This window comes from Pan paniscus, chromosome 1 (assembly GCF_029289425.2).
Source record: "Pan paniscus chromosome 1, NHGRI_mPanPan1-v2.0_pri, whole genome shotgun sequence".
Lineage (NCBI taxonomy): Eukaryota > Metazoa > Chordata > Mammalia > Primates > Hominidae > Pan > Pan paniscus.
This window is the reverse complement of record NC_073249.2, coordinates 94,770,702-94,789,724: the sequence shown is the minus strand read 5'-3', so window position 1 is coordinate 94,789,724 and position 19,023 is coordinate 94,770,702. Positions and strand designations below refer to the sequence as shown.

The following is a 19,023-nucleotide window of genomic DNA, read 5'->3' as shown; positions in this document are numbered from 1 at the left end:
TGCCGGGGGCGGAGCTTGGCTTGGGGCCGGGTGGGAGGGGGCGGGCCGGGGCGGGGCCTGGTGGCTGCGCGGCGCTGCTGGGTTCTCCGAGGCGACCTGGCCGCCGACCGCTCCTCCGCGCGCTGTTCCGCACTTGCTGCCCTCGCCCGGCCCGGAGCGCCGCTGCCATGCGGCTGGCGCTGCTCTGGGCTCTGGGGCTCCTGGGCGCGGGCAGCCCTCTGCCTTCCTGGCCGCTCCCAAATATAGGTGAGTCCTCCGCCTGGAGTGGGTCGGGGGGCGGACTGGGAGGGAGGTGCAGGAAAGTCGGAAGGCATTAGGGTAATGGGGCCGGACGGAGACCCTGGGAGAGCCCAGCCAGAGCGCGGCCCGCCCTGGTCCGCTGTCCTGGACCTAGGGCCCGGTGACTTGGCGATGGGGTGAAGAGAGAAGGAGGGGGGATGCCGGCGCCCCCTGCCTCCTGCCTGGTCATCCTCTGCGCAGTCCCTGCGGACACTTTCAGGCTCAGGTACCAGGTACCGAGGGGCCTGTCCAGCGCCACTTCAAGATCGTGATGAGAGGGTCGCTGCTCCCCAGGACTGGCATCTTCGCTGCTCTGGGGCCTAGCTAACCGTTCCACCCGGTGCCAGGGCGCTGAGCGGGCATGGCTTGTAGGGTTTAGGGAAGAGGATTCTCTCTAGCCTCTATTCCAGGCCTGGGGCCGCCAGGCACTCCTCACCCTGGTGCTGTTGCCACCAGTGCCTGGCCGAGCGGGAGGGGCCCGAGATGAGCCAGGAGAAGGGAGAATTGGCCAGGAAAGAGGCTGGGACACCAACTCCTCCTTGGAACTTTCACTTCCCGCTGCTGTCTTGGGCCGGGACCGAGAGGGCAGGCGCGGGTGGAGTGTCCGGAGGAGAGAGGGCCATTGTGTGTTGGGGGGGTGGGGGGTGCTCGAGGAGGAAGCAGAGGCTGTAGGCAGCGGGTGTGCCTGACTGGGCATGAGGGTGTTTAGGGAGGTGGGGGTGTTTGCACTGCTCACCCAGAAATGGGCGTTCCTGGCATCTCCGATGTGAGCGAAGGGGAGGGTGAGCGGGCACCCGGCCACAAGGCTTAGCTCAGTCTCGAGAGGGGGCGTTCCTGAAGTGGGGGGAGAGTGATTGGGAGGGAGTGGGAACAGGGGAGGGTCCCTGTGAGAACCTGGGATTGGCCGGAAGGGGACAAGGAGGGCCACAGGCTGCGCAAGCCGAAAGTCTTTCTTGGGGACTTGTGAATGGGTTGGTGGGTGGAAAGCCATAAATTAGAGAGACACCCTCTCCTTCCAGTATTCTTCTTTAAGTCTCAGCATGCAATGTGGAAGCCCCTCAGGTACCTAAGGGCCTTGATGGGCTGGGAGCTGGTGGATCTGAGGGCACCTGTCACCCCCAGCCCTGCTGTCGATTCCCTCAGTACTGTCTTGGGGTGTCCTGGGACCTGCAGGTGGCACTGAGGAGCAGCAGGCAGAGTCAGAGAAGGCCCCGAGGGAGCCCTTGGAGCCCCAGGTCCTTCAGGACGATCTCCCAATTAGCCTCAAAAAGGTGCTTCAGGTGAGCTCTCACTCCCCTCTAATAAATAAACGAATCCACACACGCCCCGGTATAGTCAGGTGTCTCAAAGCCAAAGCTTGGCTGAGGAGCTGGTGGGTAGAGCTCACTGTAGTGGGTCTATCCCAGGCCCAGCTGCCTCTCCCACCACACCCCAGCACCTGGCTTCACTTATCTCCCTCTCTCTCTGCACACATGTGTATCTGTCTGCCTCAGCCCCACCCAACCCATCCATCTCCACTGGGGAAATTGTGAAGCCAAACTTGCTTTCTTCATCTCATGTTGTCGGTTTTCTCAGTGGGGGGATTTGGAAAGAGTCAGGACCTTACCAAACCACCGCCCCCCCACCCCATTCTAAAGCTGAGTCAGAGGAAGGGCTGGGGCTTGTGCTGGGTCCTACACAGTGCTTCCTCTCTGGGCAGGAAGCCGAGAAGGGGCGGCTCAGATACCTTCCTTGACCTCCGCACACAACCCCCCAGAACAATGCTCCAGGCCAGGCAGGGTTTCCTGGCCCCTCCCCTGGGATCCCCCCACCAGTGATCTAATTGCTGGTGCTCTTCTGTGGGCCTGAGGTTTTCTGGTTAGAGAGGCTGGGAGTTGTGGGCAGGTCTAGGGAGGTGACCTGCCCTCTGGTGCCCACAGACCAGTCTGCCTGAGCCCCTGAGGATCAAGTTGGAGCTGGACGGTGACAGTCATATCCTGGAGCTGCTACAGAATAGGTAATAGTGATGGTGGCAATAACAGTGACCACATGGCCAACAACTTGTATAGCATTTATTATGTGCCAGGTACTAAGTGCTTGTGCTCATTTAATCCTCATAACAGCCCTATAAGGGATATACTATCATGTATTATTGTCCTCATTTTATACATGAGGAAGTCAAGGCACAGAGAGATTAAATAACTTGCCCCAGGTCACACAGCTAGTATGTGGTGAAAACCAGATTGGAATTCAAATAAACTAACAGAGTCAGTGGCCCAACCAGTATACTTTGCTGCCCCGGGGTCAGGAGTGGAAAAGTTGGCTGCGGGGGTTGCCTGGTCCCCAGCCCCACCACCACCTTCAAGCCTCTGCTTGTCAATGCACGACCTGGGAAGTGGCTTTAGCACTGCCTTCTTTTTCTTCACTCCACAGGGAGTTGGTCCCAGGCCGCCCAACCCTGGTGTGGTACCAGCCCGATGGCACTCGGGTGGTCAGTGAGGGACACACTCTGGTGAGTCAGGCCCTCTTGTGCCATTTTTGGCTTAGGGGAAAGAGGGAGGGGGTGACGGGAAGGTGAGAGGACACTGCTTATTTTTACCGTCAAGCTAGGCTCCTCAGTTCCAGTCCTGGTGTGCTCTCTGAGATAGCACTAATGTTGTTCCCGTGCTGCAGGAGAACTGCTGCTACCAGGGAAGAGTGCGGGGATATGCAGGCTCCTGGGTGTCCGTCTGCACCTGCTCTGGGCTCAGGTATACTGGGTGGATTTAATGACAGTAGAGAAAGTAAGGAGACCCGGGCATGGAGCTGAAATGTTCTCTGACTTTCTTTCTTTTTTCTTAGAGGCTTGGTGGTCCTGACCCCAGAGAGAAGCTATACCCTGGAGCAGGGGCCTGGGGACCTTCAGGGTCCTCCCATTATTTCGCGAATCCAAGATCTCCACCTGCCAGGCCACACCTGTGCCCTGAGCTGGCGGGAATCTGTACACACTCAGACGCCACCAGAGCACCCCCTGGGACAGCGCCACATTCGCCGGGTGAGGATGAATGGCAGGGGGGTGGGCTTTGGTTGTCTTGAGGGCTGATCCCCAGACACTTAGAGCTATGTGTGCACAGTAACAACAGCTCCTGCGAATGGAGCACTTTCCACATGCTGGGCACTTTGTGAATATTAGCTCGTGTACTCCTCCCATACCTAGGAGGTAGGTGCTATCGATAGCTCTATTTTAAAATGACGAAACCTTACAAAAAGTATCCGGGCATGGTGGCGTGCACCCGTAGTTCCAGCCACTCAGGAGGCCGAAGTGGAAGAATCGCTTGAGCCCAGGAGGCAGAGGTTTCAGTGGGCTGAGATCGAGCCACTACACACCAGCCTGGGTGACAGAGTGAGACTTCGTCTCAAAAAATAAAATAAAAATAAAATAAAATAAAATAAAATCTAGCTGAGACAGATTAGGTGGTTTGCCCGAGGCCCTACAACTAATAAATGGCCTATCCATTTATGAGTTGTATTTGGCTCAAACTCTTCATCTGTCTTATGATCCCATTTGCAGAGAGCTCTCACTTGGTTATAGATAATACATAGTTACCAATGATGAAGCAATATAAACCCAATTTCCTAATTTGTAAAATGAAGATAATAAAACTACTTGCTGCATAGAGTTGCTGGGAAGATTAAATAAGTCCATATAGATGTAAAGTGCTTAAAACTATGCCAGACCTATGGTAAGTGACAAGCGTTGTTATTGGGATTTTTAAAAATTATTATTATTATTATTATTATTTGAGACAGAGTCTCGCTCTATCTCCCAGGCTGGAGTGCAGTGGCACGATCTCGGCTCACTGCAAGCTCCGCCTCCCAGGTTCACGCCATTCTCTTGCCTCAGCCTCCCGAGTAGCTGGGACTACAGGCGCCCGCCACTACACCTGGCTAATGTTTTGTATTTTTTAGTACAGACAGGGTTTCACCGTGTTATCCAGGATGGTCTCGATCTCCTGACCTTGTGATCCACCCGCCTTGTCCTCCCAAAGTGCTGAGATTACAGGCATGAGCCACCGCACCCAGCTAAATTACTGTTTTTTAAAAATTTGAAAAAAACCACTGAGTTTGGAGCCAGAAAAGCAGGGGTCTACTCCAACCTTCATTATCTACTTCCTGGTCCTCCTTGGCAAGTTCCTGGGCCCTCTGGCCTTCAGTGGCTCATCTGTAAAATGGGCTCTTCACCCTCCTATTTGACCCACAGAGTAGGAGTGGCTGCCTCTTGGTCAGCCTGGCACAGCTGCTGGCTGCGAGCGGCAGGTTTGCCTGATAATTCTTCTTGTCCATAGTAGAGGCGGGATGTGGTAACAGAGACCAAGACTGTGGAGTTGGTGATTGTGGCTGATCACTCGGAGGTGAGCCTGCTGGCCCCTGCACATCCTCCTCCCCCTGCACTGCCCTGCCGCCTTTCATGTCACCTCTCTTGGCCTACAGGCCCAGAAATACCAGGACTTCCAGCACCTGCTAAACCGCACACTGGAAGTGGCTCTCTTGCTGGACACAGTGAGTGCTGGACAGAGCAACCCCCACCCCAGGCCCCTGACCATGACAACCCCTCTTCTGAGCCCCAGCTGTCTTTCAGTTCTTCCAGCCCCTGAATGTACGAGTGGCACTAGTGGGCCTGGAGGCCTGGACCCAGCGTGACCTGGTGGAGATCAGCCCAAACCCAGCTGTCACCCTCGAAAACTTCCTCCACTGGCGCAGGGCACATTTGCTGCCTCGATTGCCCCATGACAGTGCCCAGCTGGTGACGTAAGGGCCCCAGACTCAGCCAGAGAGGCCAGTCCTGTCCTGGCCAAATTCACACCCCTTCAGCACCCTACCTCAGCCCCTGAAGCTCTGACCACCGTGGCTTCTGGCCCTGAACTTTAGCCTCTCTGTCCCACAGTGGTACTTCATTCTCTGGGCCTACGGTGGGCATGGCCATTCAGAACTCCATCTGTTCTCCTGACTTCTCAGGAGGTGTGAACATGGTGAGTTATTTCCAGGTCTCCTCCTCATTCCCAATTCAGTTCCTCCCAAGTGTGGTGGCATTTATTCACTGAAACCCCCCTATAAAGTTGCCCAACCCCAAAGCTATGGGTATAGAGGGTGGAGGTGCGTGATGTGGCCTTTGCTATCAGGGAGCCCTCGCTTGTGGCCAGCTAGTCACAGTGTACACAGTCATCCCCTGTGCAGTCTTCCCATTTCTTAGAGGAGGGTAGGAGGCAGCTAAGGCCCAAAGAACAGAGGTGATCTCCCTCCAGTGATGGTGGGGGACAGAGCTGAGCTAGAACCCAAGTTTCTGCCATCCAGGCCTGGGTTCTCCTACTTTAGAAGCAATTCAGGAGGGAAGCAGTGCCTGCTGAGTGCCCACGAGGTCAGACGTGGAGGGAACAGGAGCAGAGAGGGTGGTCTGGGCATTGTGGTGGAGGCAGGCTGGGACTGGACCTGCAGTACCCCTCCCCAATGACAGGACCACTCCACCAGCATCCTGGGAGTCGCCTCCTCCATAGCCCATGAGTTGGGCCACAGCCTGGGCCTGGACCATGATTTGCCTGGGAATAGCTGCCCCTGTCCAGGTCCAGCCCCAGCCAAGACCTGCATCATGGAGGCCTCCACAGAGTAAGTAGCTGCAGGATGGAGAGAGGGTGTGGGGCAGGGGGCAGGGAGAGGCCCCCAGCACCAACCTTCCTTGCCACCCTCCCCAGCTTCCTACCAGGCCTGAATTTCAGCAACTGCAGCCGACGGGCCCTGGAGAAAGCCCTCCTGGATGGAATGGGCAGCTGCCTCTTTGAACGGCTGCCTAGCCTACCCCCTATGGCTGCTTTCTGCGGAAATATGTTTGTGGAGCCGGGCGAGCAGTGTGACTGTGGCTTCCTGGATGTGAGCCGCTTTCCCAAAGCCTCGCCCCACTCACTTCTGTACCCTCACCCTGGCTCATTAGCCCTATCCCAGCCTCCTGAGCTCTTGGGTTCTGAAGGGACTTTCCACCCCTCTCCTACTTGCCCTGTCTGTGGGGACAGCACATGGGTTGTTGGGCTCTAGCCCTCGCTTGCTGTGTAGCTTCTGGTCTTGGCCTGTGGGAGGAGGAGAGATTGGAGGGAGGCTCACAGGCCCCACCTGCTCTGATGCCCAGCCCCCGTGCTCCTGCCCACAGGACTGCATCGATCCCTGCTGTGATTCCTCGACCTGCCAGCTGAGGCCAGGTGCACAGTGTGCATCTGACGGACCCTGTTGTCAAAATTGCCAGGTGGGTAGAGACTAGACTGGCCACCCGGAGCTCACCTGCCGGGGCCAAGGTGGAAAGGGTCATTCTGACCCCCGGCTGGATTTGCTCAGTGCCCACACTGATGCTCATCCACCCTCCACAGCTGCGCCCGTCTGGCTGGCAGTGTCGTCCTACCAGAGGGGATTGTGACTTGCCTGAATTCTGCCCAGGAGACAGCTCCCAGTGTCCCCCTGATGTCAGCCTAGGGGATGGCGAGCCCTGCGCTGGTGGGCAAGCTGTGTGCATGCACGGGCGTTGTGCCTCCTATGCCCAGCAGTGCCAGTCACTTTGGGGACCTGGAGCCCAGCCCGCTGCGCCACTTTGCCTCCAGACAGCGAATACTCGGGGAAATGCTTTTGGGAGCTGTGGGCGCAACCCCAGTGGCAGTTATGTGTCCTGCACCCCTAGGTAAGTGAGGAAACCTGGCTTCTCCTTTGGGTTTCTGAGAGCCTTGGCCCTGCTCCTACTAACTCTGTGTGCCCTTCCCCCTCCCCACAGAGATGCCATTTGTGGGCAGCTCCAGTGCCAGACAGGTAGGACCCAGCCTCTGCTGGGCTCCATCCGGGATCTACTCTGGGAGACAATAGATGTGAATGGGACTGAGCTGAACTGCAGCTGGGTGCACCTGGACCTGGGCAGTGATGTGGCCCAGCCCCTCCTGACTCTGCCTGGCACAGCCTGTGGCCCTGGCCTGGTGAGCAGCCTGGGTGGGCAAGACCAGGTGTGAGAAGGGACATTTGGACCACAATGAACAGAGCCCAGACTTCACCATTCACCAGTGTCAAAGGCAGGGACTCCAAGGAAGTCAGTTTCTTACTTCAGATGGAGCAAAGTCCTATCAACTCACTATGCCTTGGTTTCCCCATCTGTAAACGCAGGGTATGGCCTCAACCTTATTGGCCTCCCAGTCCCATTAAAGCTTTGTGGGAATCTGATCCAGGCTCTTCTCTCCCTGGGTCAGGTGTGTATAGACCATCGATGCCAGCGTGTGGATCTCCTGGGGGCACAGGAATGTCGAAGCAAATGCCATGGACATGGGGTGAGCTGGGATGGGGGAAGTGGAAGGGGAGCAGAGAGCCTCTAGAGAGGAAAAGGATACTGGGCTTTGGAAATGGACATATCTGGGTTTTAATCCTTGCTCTACTACTTCCTAGTTGTGTGACCTCGGGCAGGTTACTAACTTTGCTGAGCTCAGTTTCCCCACCTATCAAATGGCTATAATAATAGTATCCCCATCCAGGGTACATGAGATGAGTATGAAAGCATCTAGCACAGGCTGGGCACAATGGCTCATGCCTATAATCACAGTTTTTTTGTTTGTTTGTTTTGTTTTGAGACAGAGTCTCGCTCTGTTGCCTAGGCTGGAGTGCGCTGGCGTGATCTCGGCTCACTGCAACCTCTGCCTCCCAGGCTCAAACATTACTCATGTCTCAGCCTCCCTACTCACTGGGATTACAGTCACCCACCACCATGCCCAGCTAATTTTTGTATTTTCAGTAGAGATGGGTTTCACCGTGTTGGCCAGGCTAGTCTTGAACTTCTGACCTCAAGTGATCCTCCCGCCTCAGCCTCCCAAAGTGCTGGGATTATAGGGGTGAGCCACTGCACCCAGCCAAATCACAGTACTTTGGGAGGCCAAGGCAGGAGGATTACTTGAGGCCAGGAGTTCAAAACCAGCCTGGTCAACATAGTGAGACCCCCATCTCTATCAAGGAAAAATTTAAAAATTATTCAGGCCTGCTGGTGCACACCTATGCTCCCAGCTACTTGGGAGGCTGAGGCAGGAGGACTGCTTGAGCCCAGGAGTTTGGGGCTGCAGTGAGCCATAATTGCACCACTGCACTCCAGCCTGGGCAACAGAGTGAGACTCCATCTTACTTGCTGTCTAAAATAAAATAAAATAAAACAAAACAAAACAAACACAAAGAAAGAAAGCATGTACCACAGTGCCCAGCACACAGAAGGAGCTCAGTAAGTGTTAGTTTGATCTAATTTGCCCCGGTATGGATAAAGACCCTCCCTCCGGGCTCTCTCTACACACATACCCAGCACAACCCCCAGTTGTAGAAATCTGAGATCTTGAAAAGCTAGAGACAAGGAAATAGTTCCAGAGTGCAGAGCTCCTCATTGCTCGCCTTGTACCTCCTAGGTCTGTGACAGCAACAGGCACTGCTACTGTGAGGAGGGCTGGGCACCCCCTGACTGCACCACTCAGCTCAAAGGTAGCATGGGGGTGGGGGACAGGGGCAGCTGGGAGGGCAAAGCGTCTCATGCTTTATCTTGCCCCCTCGGCCCTCTCTTTCTGACCCCCCTTTGCTGCTGGTTCCCTGAGTCTGTGCCCCTTGAACCCTTCACTCTCCCTGATCACTTGACTTCACTCCCTGCCCCCTGCGCCTTCATGGATCTAGAGTTCTTAGCCCCGTCCTCCCTTAAACCTGACTTCCGCCCACAGCAACCAGCTCCCTGACCACAGGGCTGCTCCTCAGCCTCCTGGTCTTATTGGTCCTGGTGATGCTTGGTGCCAGCTACTGGTACCGTGCCCGCCTGCACCAGCGACTCTGCCAGCTCAAGGGACCCACCTGCCAGTACAGGTATAAGCATCACCTCCCTGCTACCACTTCCTTCAACTGGGGACAGTGCTGAAGGCTGCCTCACCTCTGCAGCCCCTGCCACCTGGTTCTGAGCCCCAGGCCCCTTGGACCTTAAAGTTGCTGACTGCCATACCCCACACCTCCCTTCCCTATATGCGCCCACAGCTTTTTACCTCACAGCTGTGACCCTGTGGGGTGGCTGGATTGCTAGGGCCATTTCTCCCCAGGAGCCCCTGTGCTGGATAAGTAGGGTCTTCCCTCAAGCTAATAAATACTGCCCCCCACCCCGGCCCTACCACAATTTTACCTAAACCACACATAAGTGCCTGCAAAGGGTTAACCCCACTCAAGGATGGCATAAGGTAGAAAACAGGGTCTGAGGCTGGGCCCTCTCCCTTCTTGCCTTTCCTCATGCATAGGGCAGCCCAATCTGGTCCCCCTGAACGGCCAGGACCTCCGCAGAGGGCCCTGCTGGCACAAGGCACTAAGGTGAGTCCCGGATGCCAGAGGAAGGGGACTCCACCTTGGCCGGGCATCCAGCTTGGGCCCTGGGGGGTGCGCATTAAAGGCTCCAGACTCAGAGAAAGGCTAGCACTGCCCAAGAGTCAGTCAAAGGAGTCAGGGCCAGCCCTGCCCTCCCCTCCCCTGGCTACAGGCAGGGAAGCTGAGTCCAGAAGAGTGGGGAGGGCAGCCAGCTGGAGCAGGAGCTGCTGGGCTCCGTCCGCTGGCCAAGAGGTGGCTTTGAGAGGTGGGTCTATCCGTGCCCCCAGCAGTGACCCCAGGAGGGCACAAGGGCAGTGGTGCTCAGAATGGCCTTCCGTAGGCCCAGGTCACCATGTTAGAAGGGCTGGTGAGCATCCCCACCCTGAGCCCTCTGCTTGGATGATGGGAGTGTGTGCACACCTCCTCCCCACTCGCTCCCCACCTGCATGCACCTGCATAACTGCATGCACAGCACCCACTGCCCTGGGCCCCCGCCGGCCCTCCCTGGGCACTGACCCTTCCCTGCCCACTCTGTCTCTCTGCTTCCTCTTCCCCCTCTGTGCCTATCTGCCCCTCCTGCCCTCTCAGCAGGCTAGTGCTCTCAGCTTCCCGGCCCCCCCTTCCAGGCCGCTGCCGCCTGACCCTGTGTCCAAGAGACTCCAGGTAAATCTGGGCCAGGGCCCGCCCTGAGCCAAGGCAGGTGGGAGGCTTGGTACCCAACTGCAGTTCTCATCCCTGCTCCCTGCCAGTGGTGCTCTTCATTAGGTGATCGGGGTGCCCCTCAGCCTTCAGACACTCTGAGCCCCAGAAGCAGCAAAGGGTGAGCCTCCTGCCTTGGTTTCTACCACCATCTGGTGGTCAATGGCGGGACTGCAGTCGGCCAGGGACTGCGGTTGACCTACACCTTCCTCCCCTGAGACATCAGCTGGCATGCCTCCAAGCCCTCTGCGCATTCCCTCATTCTCTCCTGCCCCCTGGCTGACTTTGCATGTTGACTTGAACCCCTCTGGGGAATCTCTGTGCATGTCCACAGCCCCTGGTTATGCTCTCACAGCCACTGCCCCTCTCTCTGTTCAGGCTGAGCTGGCTGACCGACCCAATCCCCCTACCCGCCCTCTGCCCGCTGACCCGGTGGTGAGAAGCCCGAAGGTAACGGTGGGGGGAGAGAAGGGCACGGCCTCTCCCCCCACCTAGGGCTGTGGTGCTGGTAGCCATGACGGTGGTGGCCGTGGCGAGATGCCCCCTCAGTGCATGAGGGCACATATCCCGGTGGTGCCTTTAATGGTGACAGGTTTGTTTGCAGACAAGGGTGACCGCTGGTGCTGCCCCCAAGCTGGTGTTCCCCAGCACCAGTGCGTTGGGGGTGGGCAACATGACACCCCCCCACCTAAGCCGGCCTCCTGCCTTCTCTCCCTTAGTCTCAGGGGCCAGCCAAGCCCCCACCCCCAAGGAAGCCATTGCCTGCCGACCCCCAGGGCCGGTGCCCATCGGGTGACCTGCCCGGCCCAGGGGCTGGAATCCCGCCCCTAGTGGTACCCTCCAGGTAGGAGGAGCCCTGGGCATGGGTGGGCGGGGCGAGTGACCTGGGGGAAAGGGGCCTCTGACTCTTTTTTCTTGGCTTCCCGCAATCCAGACCAGCGCCACCGCCCCCGACAGTGTCCTCGCTCTACCTCTGACCTCTCCGGAGGTTCCGCTGCCTCCAAGCCGGACTTAGGGCTTCAAGAGGCGGGCGTGCCCTCTGGAGTCCCCTACCATGACTGAAGGCGCCAGAGACTGGCGGTGTCTTAAGGCTCCGGGCACCGCCACGCGCTGTCAAGCAACACTCTGCGGACCTGCCGGCGTAGTTGCAGCGGGGGCTTGGGGAGGGGCTGGGGGTTGGACGGGATTGAGGAAGGTCCGCACAGCCTGTCTCTGCTCAGCTGCAATAAACGTGACATCTTGGGAGCGTTCCGCAGAGTTTGTCTGCTTCTAGAACCCGGGTCGCTCCTGCTGCGGTTCCAGGTCTGGCCGCCAGAAGACGCTGCCGCCTCAGACGAGGGCGGGCTGTGTGGGGCGGGAGTACCAGAAAGGGTCGGCGTGTGTCCCCGGGATGCTCGCAGCTTCCCTCTGCCCAGACTGGGGTGGCTTTCGGCGCAATCTGTCAAGCTGTTGGAAATGCCGTCCCCACTCTGACCATTGGCTGGGAAAAGTGGATCTGGCTGATGCTCCCAGAGCCCAGGAGCCAGGGCGGAGCGGGGCGGCGGCTGCTCCCACGATCCCAAGGCCGCGCACCTGCCTCCTCCCCCTCCGCCGCCGCCACCTGAGGGATCGGGAACAAAGGTGCTTTGTACAGGCCGCAACCACCTCATTACTTCGTCTTAGGGACTGGGGCCGCGTGGGCCCCCAGCCCGGAACGAAGGTGTGGAGCGGCAAGGGACAGACGCCAATCCTAAAGTGAGCATCTAGCGCGCCACCTAAGGCTCTTTAGGGAAGGTGGTCCCAGAGCTGTGTTGTCCCTTCCGCTTGCACTGTCCCTAGATGTGCAAAGAAAACGGGGCAGTGCATGAAGGTGGTTGGACAGGCTTCATGGATCCTCGCCCGCGCCTCACTTTCCCCTATCTGGGCAAAGGTTATGTACCCTTATTTAAAATCTTCCAAACTTCTAATAAGGCAGTCTACCCTGCACTAAAGCAGACACGAAAGGGATGACCTCCCTAAAAATACTGGTGTTGGAATACGTCCTTCCTTCCCGCCCCCTCGCAGTGCGGTGCAGCCTCAGTGGAAGCTTTGGCGAACCTGGCGCGCGCTGCGGTGCACAGAGGGTTAACTGGAGTTGGCGCTGGGTGGAGAGGAGGAGACGCGCTCCCATTGGCGGAAAGTTATTCAGGGGCGGGGTCAGTGAATCTCCGTACCCCACTCCCCTTTCCGCAACTTCCCTCTTCACTTTGTACCTTTCTCGCCTCGACTCTGAAGCGGGCCGGGACCTGCCAGGCCAGACCAAACCGGACCTCGGGGGCGATGCGGCTGCTGCCCCTGCTGCGGACTGTCCTCTGGGCCGCGTTCCTCGGCTCCCCTCTGCGCGGGGGCTCCAGCCTCCGCCACGTAGTCTACTGGAACTCCAGTAACCCCAGGTAGCCGGGCCGAACCGGGCGAGCGCACAGCCAAGTCGGCGCGCTCCCGGGCTTTGCGCGCGCCCGCCACCCGCTCTTTGCGCGGCGCCGCCTGAGCCTGGCCGCGCGCCGGGGCTCCTTTGTTTGAGCCGGCGGGGGAGGGGGGAGGGGCGAGGCGCGCCCTGGGTCTCCCCACAGCCCGCATGTGTTGGGGGGCAGGCAGAAGACCCCAGCCCCAAGGGTTGTCTAGGGGGTCTTGGAGCATGGAGCTGGGGGGGCCTTTGCCCGCACTCCGGGCTCCGCCCCCCTCGCTGCTCTCCTGGCGATCCCCAGCCTCCCGCAGGCTGGAGCTGTGGCTGACGAACTTGAGAGCGAGGGAGGGGGCTTTACTCTTATGAAAGAGCGTGGGTTACTCTCCTGCCCGCTGGGTCTCACCTCTGGCTCTCACTCTGTCTCCTGATCTCATTTGCTATCTCTGCTTTCATCTCTGTCTTTATTGGTCCTTCTGTTTCTTTCCAGTGTCAGCCCTGCCCTTCTAGCCGAATCACCTCTGGGCAAGTCTCGTGACCTTCCTAACCTCATTTATCTCACCTGTATAATGGGCTAATAATACCTAGTACCCTGGGAAGTCTGGCAGGGTAAGTGAGGTCATGTATGTGAAAGAGGCTCAGGCTGTACAGATATAAACTATTATTTCTTTCTCTCTCCTGAGCTGCCTGCCTTTGAACCTCAGTATATTTTACTGTTTCCATCCCCCTCCCCAAGTCTCCCTGCCTCTCCTATTTCCCATCTGTTTTTCTTTCTGATTTTCTACTTGAGACAATCTGTGACTATTCATTTCTTCACTCACTAACATTTATTTATTAAACACATACTGTGTGTGCCCGGCCCTGTGCTAGGTTGCAGGGGATTAACTATATAGATGAGAAGATCAAGACCCTGCCCTCTGGGATTCCACAGACTCTCTGGAGAACAGGCGCAGGCAGGAGAGCCTGCATAAAGACAGGTCATTACAATACCAATAACAAGTGATAAGAGCTTTTGTTGTCCTTGGACTCTGAATTCTCTATCTCTGTCACAGACCAAAGCTTCTGAATCACTTGGAGGACCTGTTAAAAATTCAGGTTTCTCACCCCCCAATCTTAAGGTTTCTGGCTCATTCATTCAATCCACAAATATTTATTGAACACTGTCCTGTGCTGGGCACTTTTCCAGGCACGGGGGATGCAGTAGAACAAAACTTACCAAGGCCCTGTCCTTGCTCAGCTTGCGTTCTAGTAAGTCTGGGCTGGCTGAGCCCAGGAATCTTCATTTCTAATCAGAACTGATACAGGTGGTCCTTGGACCACCCATCGGAGGCTTTTCCTAAGTCATGCTTCGCTGTGTTTGTGGTATGGGGGGTGGTTCATGCAGCATTCAGTACTGTGGGGAGCAGCCCCTTCCAGCCCTTCCCACCTGTGCTGGCTTCCCCAGGCAGCTCCCAAGAGGTGGGGAAGGGAGTCCTGAGAAGACTGAAGACTGGGTAGTATGTGGACTCCCCCCATGCCTGGCACTTGCTCCTCCCGGCCAAAAAAGGGAGGCACCTAGCACCCACTCCCTCATTCTTTTTTTTTTTTTTTTTTTTAATTTTTAGAATTTAGAGACAGGGTCTTGCTCTGTCACCCAGGCTGTAGTGCGGTGGCATAATAGCTCACTACAGGAACTTGTGGACTCTAAGGATCCTCCTGCCTCAGCCTCCCAAGTAGCTGGGACTACAGGAGTGCACCACCACTCATGGCCTTTATTTATTTATTTATTTATTTATTTATTTATTTATTTATTTTTTGAGATGGAGTCTCACTCTGTCTCCCAGGCTGGAGTGCAGTGGCGCAATCTCGGCTCACTGCAAGCTCCGCCTCCCGGGTTCACGCCATTCTCCTGCCTCAACCTCCCAAGTAGCTGGGACTACAGGTGCCCGCCACCACGCCCGGCTAGTTTTCTTTTTATATTCTTAGTAGAGACGGGGTTTCACCGTGTTAGCCAGGATGGTCTTGATCTCCTGACCTCATGATCCGCCCGCCTCAGCCTCCCAAAGCGCTGGGATTACAAGCGTGAGCCACCGCGCCCAGCCTATTTATTTATTTATGGTAGAGACAGTCTCACCATGTTGCCCAGGCTGGTCTTGAACTCCTGGCCTCAAGCGATCCTCCCACCTCGGCCTCCCAAAGTGCTGGGATTCAGATGTGAGCCACCACACCTGGCCTCCCTCATTCTTTTTTTACCGTGACATTCTTTTCACCCTTGGGTTGAAGTCAGTCTAAAGGACAGTGTTCCTCACTTTATATCTGTTTGAGGAGACCTTTCCCAACCCCTGTCTCCACCTCTGTGTCTGCAGCTGCACTGTGTGCAACTGTACCTCCTGCCTCTCTGCCCAGCTTCTTCACAGCATCCATCCACCTGACATTGATCAAGCCTGGTGCTATACCACATTGAGTGTTGGGCACTGGAGCTAGAGAGGTGTGTGGCAGCTCCAGCCTGTAGGACAGGGTGTGGTGACCCTCCTCACATCTAAGCTGTGTGGTTATGGGCACTGCAGGTCTTAGCCTCTCGGAACCTGTGAATCGATCATCTTATCCATTTCTTGCACTCTCTTTGTCTCTCAAGAGTTGTCAGTCTGGGAACCTCGGGCCTTCCTGAGCCGCTCCATCGCACATGGGTGGAGGAGAGGCTGGCAGGGGCCTCTGAGAAGGGGTGTCTCTGGCATCCATGGCCATGGCGTGGTGCCCTCCACTCCTCAGCCCACCCCTGCGTTATGCCTGCAGGTTGCTTCGAGGAGACGCCGTGGTGGAGCTGGGCCTCAACGATTACCTAGACATTGTCTGCCCCCACTACGAAGGCCCAGGGCCCCCTGAGGGCCCCGAGACGTTTGCTTTGTACATGGTGGACTGGCCAGGCTATGAGTCCTGCCAGGCAGAGGGCCCCCGGGCCTACAAGCGCTGGGTGTGCTCCCTGCCCTTTGGCCATGTTCAATTCTCAGAGAAGATTCAGCGCTTCACACCCTTCTCCCTCGGCTTTGAGTTCTTACCTGGAGAGACTTACTACTACATCTGTGAGTGGCCAAGGGCACACTGGACACCTCTTGTGTACCAGAAGGGTAGGGAGGGGGAAGGAGAGGCCTGGAAGGAGGAGGGGGCTGGGTCTGTAATGTACATCGGGTTGAGGTATGGGCTGAACTCAGGACTGAGGAGGGAAATGTCTAGAAAGGAGAAAGTAGGAGGAGCTAGGAAAGGGGGCCAGGGAGATGAGAGGACTGGATGGGGCCTGATACATGGGTGTGGCCCCAAAGTAAGGAAACGCTTTCCAGGGACCTGGAGAGAAGAAAAGCTGGGAGGGTCTGAAAAAGTCTGAGGCATACAAAGGGGTGACTCCCTGTGCTAACTTCTTCCCACTTTCCCACTACCCAGCGGTGCCCACTCCAGAGAGTTCTGGCCAGTGCTTGAGGCTCCAGGTGTCTGTCTGCTGCAAGGAGAGGAGTAAGTGGGTTGGGAGCATGGACCCTACTGGCTAATGTGGGGCCTTGGGAAGGAGGGAAGGAGTGAGAAGAATCTAGGAGGATCAGACTCCAGGGGTCCTGGTGAAGCTTCAAGCTGTGGTCTCTTCTCCCCATTTAGCCTTGAGGGAGCTTCTACTGCACCATCCTCTCCCCACTTCTGTTTTGTTTTGTTTTGGTTTTAGACGGAGTCTCGCTCTGTTGCCCAGGCTGGAGTGCAGTGGCGCGATCTCAGCTCACTGCAAGCTCCGCCTCACCGGTTCACGCCATTCTCCTGCCTCAGCCTCCGGAGTAGCTGGGACTACAGGCACCCGCCACCACACCCGGCTAATTTTTTGTATTTTTAGTAGAGATGGGGTTTCACCGTGTTAGCCAGGATGGTCTCGATCTCCTGACCTTGTTATCTGCCCACCTCAGCCTCCCAAAGTGCTGAGATTACAGGCATGAGCCACCAACCCCAGCTCCCCCACTTCTTTTTTAAGAGACAGGGTCTTGCTGTGTTGCCCAGGCTGGAATGCAGTGGCACGATCATACCTCTCTGCAGCCTCAAACTCCTGGGTTCAAGCGATTCTCCTGCCTTAGCTTCCCGAGTAGCTGGGATTACAGGCATGTGCCACCACAACTCACAACTGGCTAAATTACTTTTTATTTTTTGTAGAGATGGGATCTCAGGCTGGCCTTGAACTCCTGGCCTGTGTTGCCCAGGCTGGTCTTGAACTCCTGACCTCAAGAGATCCTCCTGCCTCCCAAAGCACTGGAATTACAGGCGTGAGCCACCATGTCTTGTGTGGCCTCGCTGCACACTTTTTTTTTTGAGACAGAGTCTCGCTCTCGCTCTGTCGCCCAGGGCTGGAGTACAGTGGTGCGATCTCAGCTTACTTCAACCTCACCCTCCTGGGTGCAAGCAATTCTCCTGCCTCAGTATTCCGAGTAGCTAGGACTACAGGTGTGTGCCACCCAGCTGATTTTTTTTTTTTTTTTTTAGTAGAGACAGGGTTTCACCGTGTTGGCCAGGCTGGTCTCAAACTCCTGGCCTCAAGTGATCCACTCGCCTCAGCATTCCAAAGTGCTAGGATTACAGGTGTGAGCCATCACACCCGACATACTGTACACTTTTTAAAGCTGGGCCAAGAGAACAGGGTGTCCAGGGGCAAGGCCCTTCAAGGTCTTAGCTGAGTTGGTTGTCTCTATTGGCAATTTTGGGGAGGCTTGGAAGTTGGGGCTTAGAAAGGATGAGGTCATAGATCATGGGAAGGGAGTGGCTGGTTTGGGAGACCCTGGAGGATGGGAAAGGAGGGAACTGCTAATGGGAAGGGGAGGAAGGAGGCTGGTAAAGTGGGAGGACTGATCAGTGCTACCCCCTCCCCCTCACAGAGTCTGAGTCAGCCCATCCTGTTGGGAGCCCTGGAGAGAGTGGCACATCAGGGTGGCGAGGGGGGGACACTCCCAGCCCCCTCTGTCTCTTGCTATTACTGCTGCTTCTGATTCTTCGTCTTCTGCGAATTCTGTGAGCCAAGCAGACCTTCCCTCTCATCCCAAGGAGCCAGAGTCCTCCCAAGATCCCCTGGAGGAGGAGGGATCCCTGCTGCCTGCACTGGGGGTACCAATTCAGACCGACAAGATGGAGCATTGATGGGGGAGATCAGAGGGTCTGAGGTGACTCTTGCAGGAGCCTGTCCCCTCATCACAGGCTAAAGAAGAGCAGTAGACAGCCCTGGACACTCTGAAGCAGAGGCAAGACAAACACAGGCGCTTTGCAGGCTGCTCTGAGGGTCTCAGCCCATCCCCCAGGAGGACTGGGATTTGGTATGATCAAATCCTCAAGCCAGCTGGGGGCCCAGGCTGAAGACCTGGGGACAGGTCGATTGCTGGACCAGGGCAAAGAAGAAGCCCTGCCATCTGTGCCCTGTGGGCCTTTTCCCTGGGGCAGCACCTTGCCCTCCCCAGGGGATCGATCACTCACTTGTCTTCTATGAAGACGGACTCTTCATGAGGTTGAATTTCATGCCAGTTTGTATTTTTATAAGTATCTAGACCAAACCTTCAATAAACCACTCATCTTTTTGTTGCCCTCCCCAATCTACTGCCCTCAGGCCACTTCCCTGATAGCAGGACTCCCTGTGGCCTGTGCTCTCAGCTTAGCTTGGCCTGACCTCCATGCCAGCTGTGCTCAGGCCATCCATGCCAGGCCTCAGTGGGCACCCCTCTGGGCAATGTGGGGTGGGTGCCAGCAGCAGCTGTGGAGCTTGGCACCCTCTCTCACCTCCCCAGCCGGCTTCCTGTGCTGAGAAGGGGCAGATGCTCCTGACAGCCCATCCGCCTGGGGCCCTGCCCAAGTCCTGGTAGCACCAAGCAGGGCGCCCAGCAAAAGCAAAGGGTAGTATTAATAGCATCTGGGTTTCAGAATGCCTGGGTCCCTGAGAGCTGGTCATCCCTCCCCCTCCCCAAGGGCACTCTGGGCGGTGCCTGGCCTAGAACTGGGAAGGTGGGGTCAGATCAAAGCCTCCGTCCCCAGCGGCCTCTTTGTTCTTAGCTTTTATAAGGAGGAGGAGGAGGTGGGGCTGAGGAGGGAGGGCTCCCTCTGCTCAGCCCACACTGTCTCTTCCACCTCTGGTAGGCGAGGCTATGATCCCCACAAGGCCAAGTGGGGCCCTCTTTCTGAATGGTATCCTAGGTGGTGCCTGGGTAAGGGGCGCCCCTTCCCCTGCAGCTGTACTTTACCCGCCCTGGTGCCCCGCAGCCTCCACGGGCACGGTGCCGGCCCGCCTGGCACCGAGCCAGCGATCG

General features: G+C 56.9%; 2 protein-coding genes across 22 annotated transcripts; both read left to right on the top strand.

The window, feature by feature from the left end:
* Positions 1 to 26: 26 nt before the first annotated feature.
* On the top strand, positions 27 to 11,567 carry ADAM15 (ADAM metallopeptidase domain 15). Of its 18 annotated transcripts, none has more exons than XM_008970256.3 (23): positions 51 to 246; positions 1,453 to 1,559; positions 2,199 to 2,275; positions 2,692 to 2,770; positions 2,932 to 3,008; positions 3,100 to 3,292; positions 4,587 to 4,649; positions 4,729 to 4,797; positions 4,877 to 5,046; positions 5,183 to 5,267; positions 5,750 to 5,898; positions 5,985 to 6,159; positions 6,434 to 6,526; positions 6,648 to 6,952; positions 7,043 to 7,238; positions 7,506 to 7,583; positions 8,694 to 8,766; positions 8,997 to 9,135; positions 9,555 to 9,624; positions 10,210 to 10,281; positions 10,696 to 10,767; positions 11,037 to 11,161; positions 11,252 to 11,567. In XM_008970256.3, the coding sequence occupies exons 1-23, from the start codon at positions 168 to 170 to the stop codon at positions 11,292 to 11,294; spliced, it is 2,589 nt and encodes an 862-aa protein (XP_008968504.2). In that variant the 5' UTR covers positions 51 to 167; the 3' UTR covers positions 11,295 to 11,567. The 18 variants fall into 18 exon arrangements, 15 of the variants coding, with proteins under 15 accessions (XP_063460809.1, XP_003817121.2, XP_063460822.1 ...); XM_003817074.4 differs by having other exon boundaries at positions 10,207 to 10,281; XM_063604744.1 differs by lacking the exon at positions 10,696 to 10,767 and adding an exon at positions 10,368 to 10,438 and having other exon boundaries at positions 11,252 to 11,263.
* A 1,029-nt stretch (positions 11,568 to 12,596) lies between these two features.
* Positions 12,597 to 18,315, top strand: EFNA4 (ephrin A4). 4 transcript variants are annotated; one of them, XM_063605003.1, is made up of 5 exons: positions 12,608 to 12,728; positions 13,227 to 13,345; positions 15,509 to 15,795; positions 16,151 to 16,219; positions 17,777 to 18,315. In XM_063605003.1, exons 3-5 carry the CDS (start codon positions 15,624 to 15,626, stop codon positions 17,929 to 17,931), a joined length of 396 nt encoding a protein of 131 aa, XP_063461073.1. In that variant the 5' UTR covers positions 12,608 to 12,728; positions 13,227 to 13,345; positions 15,509 to 15,623; the 3' UTR covers positions 17,932 to 18,315. The 4 variants fall into 4 exon arrangements, with proteins under 4 accessions (XP_003817144.1, XP_003817143.3, XP_063461072.1 ...); XM_003817096.6 differs by lacking the exon at positions 13,227 to 13,345 and having other exon boundaries at positions 12,597 to 12,728; XM_003817095.6 differs by lacking the exon at positions 13,227 to 13,345 and having other exon boundaries at positions 12,597 to 12,728; positions 17,611 to 18,315.
* Positions 18,316 to 19,023: the final 708 nt, after the last annotated feature.

Coding starts and splice junctions, on each gene's coding strand:
- ADAM15 (XM_063604739.1), top strand. CDS start 168: ATGCGGCTGGCGCTGCTCTGGGCTCTGGGGCTCCTGGGCGCGGGCAGC. Junction 6,953..7,042: donor TATGTGTCCTGCACCCCTAG/GTAAGTGAGGAA, acceptor CCCTCCCCACAG/AGATGCCATTTGTGGGCAGC. Junction 7,584..8,693: donor GCAAATGCCATGGACATGGG/GTGAGCTGGGAT, acceptor TGTACCTCCTAG/GTCTGTGACAGCAACAGGCA.
- EFNA4 (XM_003817096.6), top strand. CDS start 12,616: ATGCGGCTGCTGCCCCTGCTGCGGACTGTCCTCTGGGCCGCGTTCCTC. Junction 12,729..15,508: donor TGGAACTCCAGTAACCCCAG/GTAGCCGGGCCG, acceptor TTATGCCTGCAG/GTTGCTTCGAGGAGACGCCG. Junction 16,220..17,776: donor TGTCTGCTGCAAGGAGAGGA/GTAAGTGGGTTG, acceptor TCTCATCCCAAG/GAGCCAGAGTCCTCCCAAGA.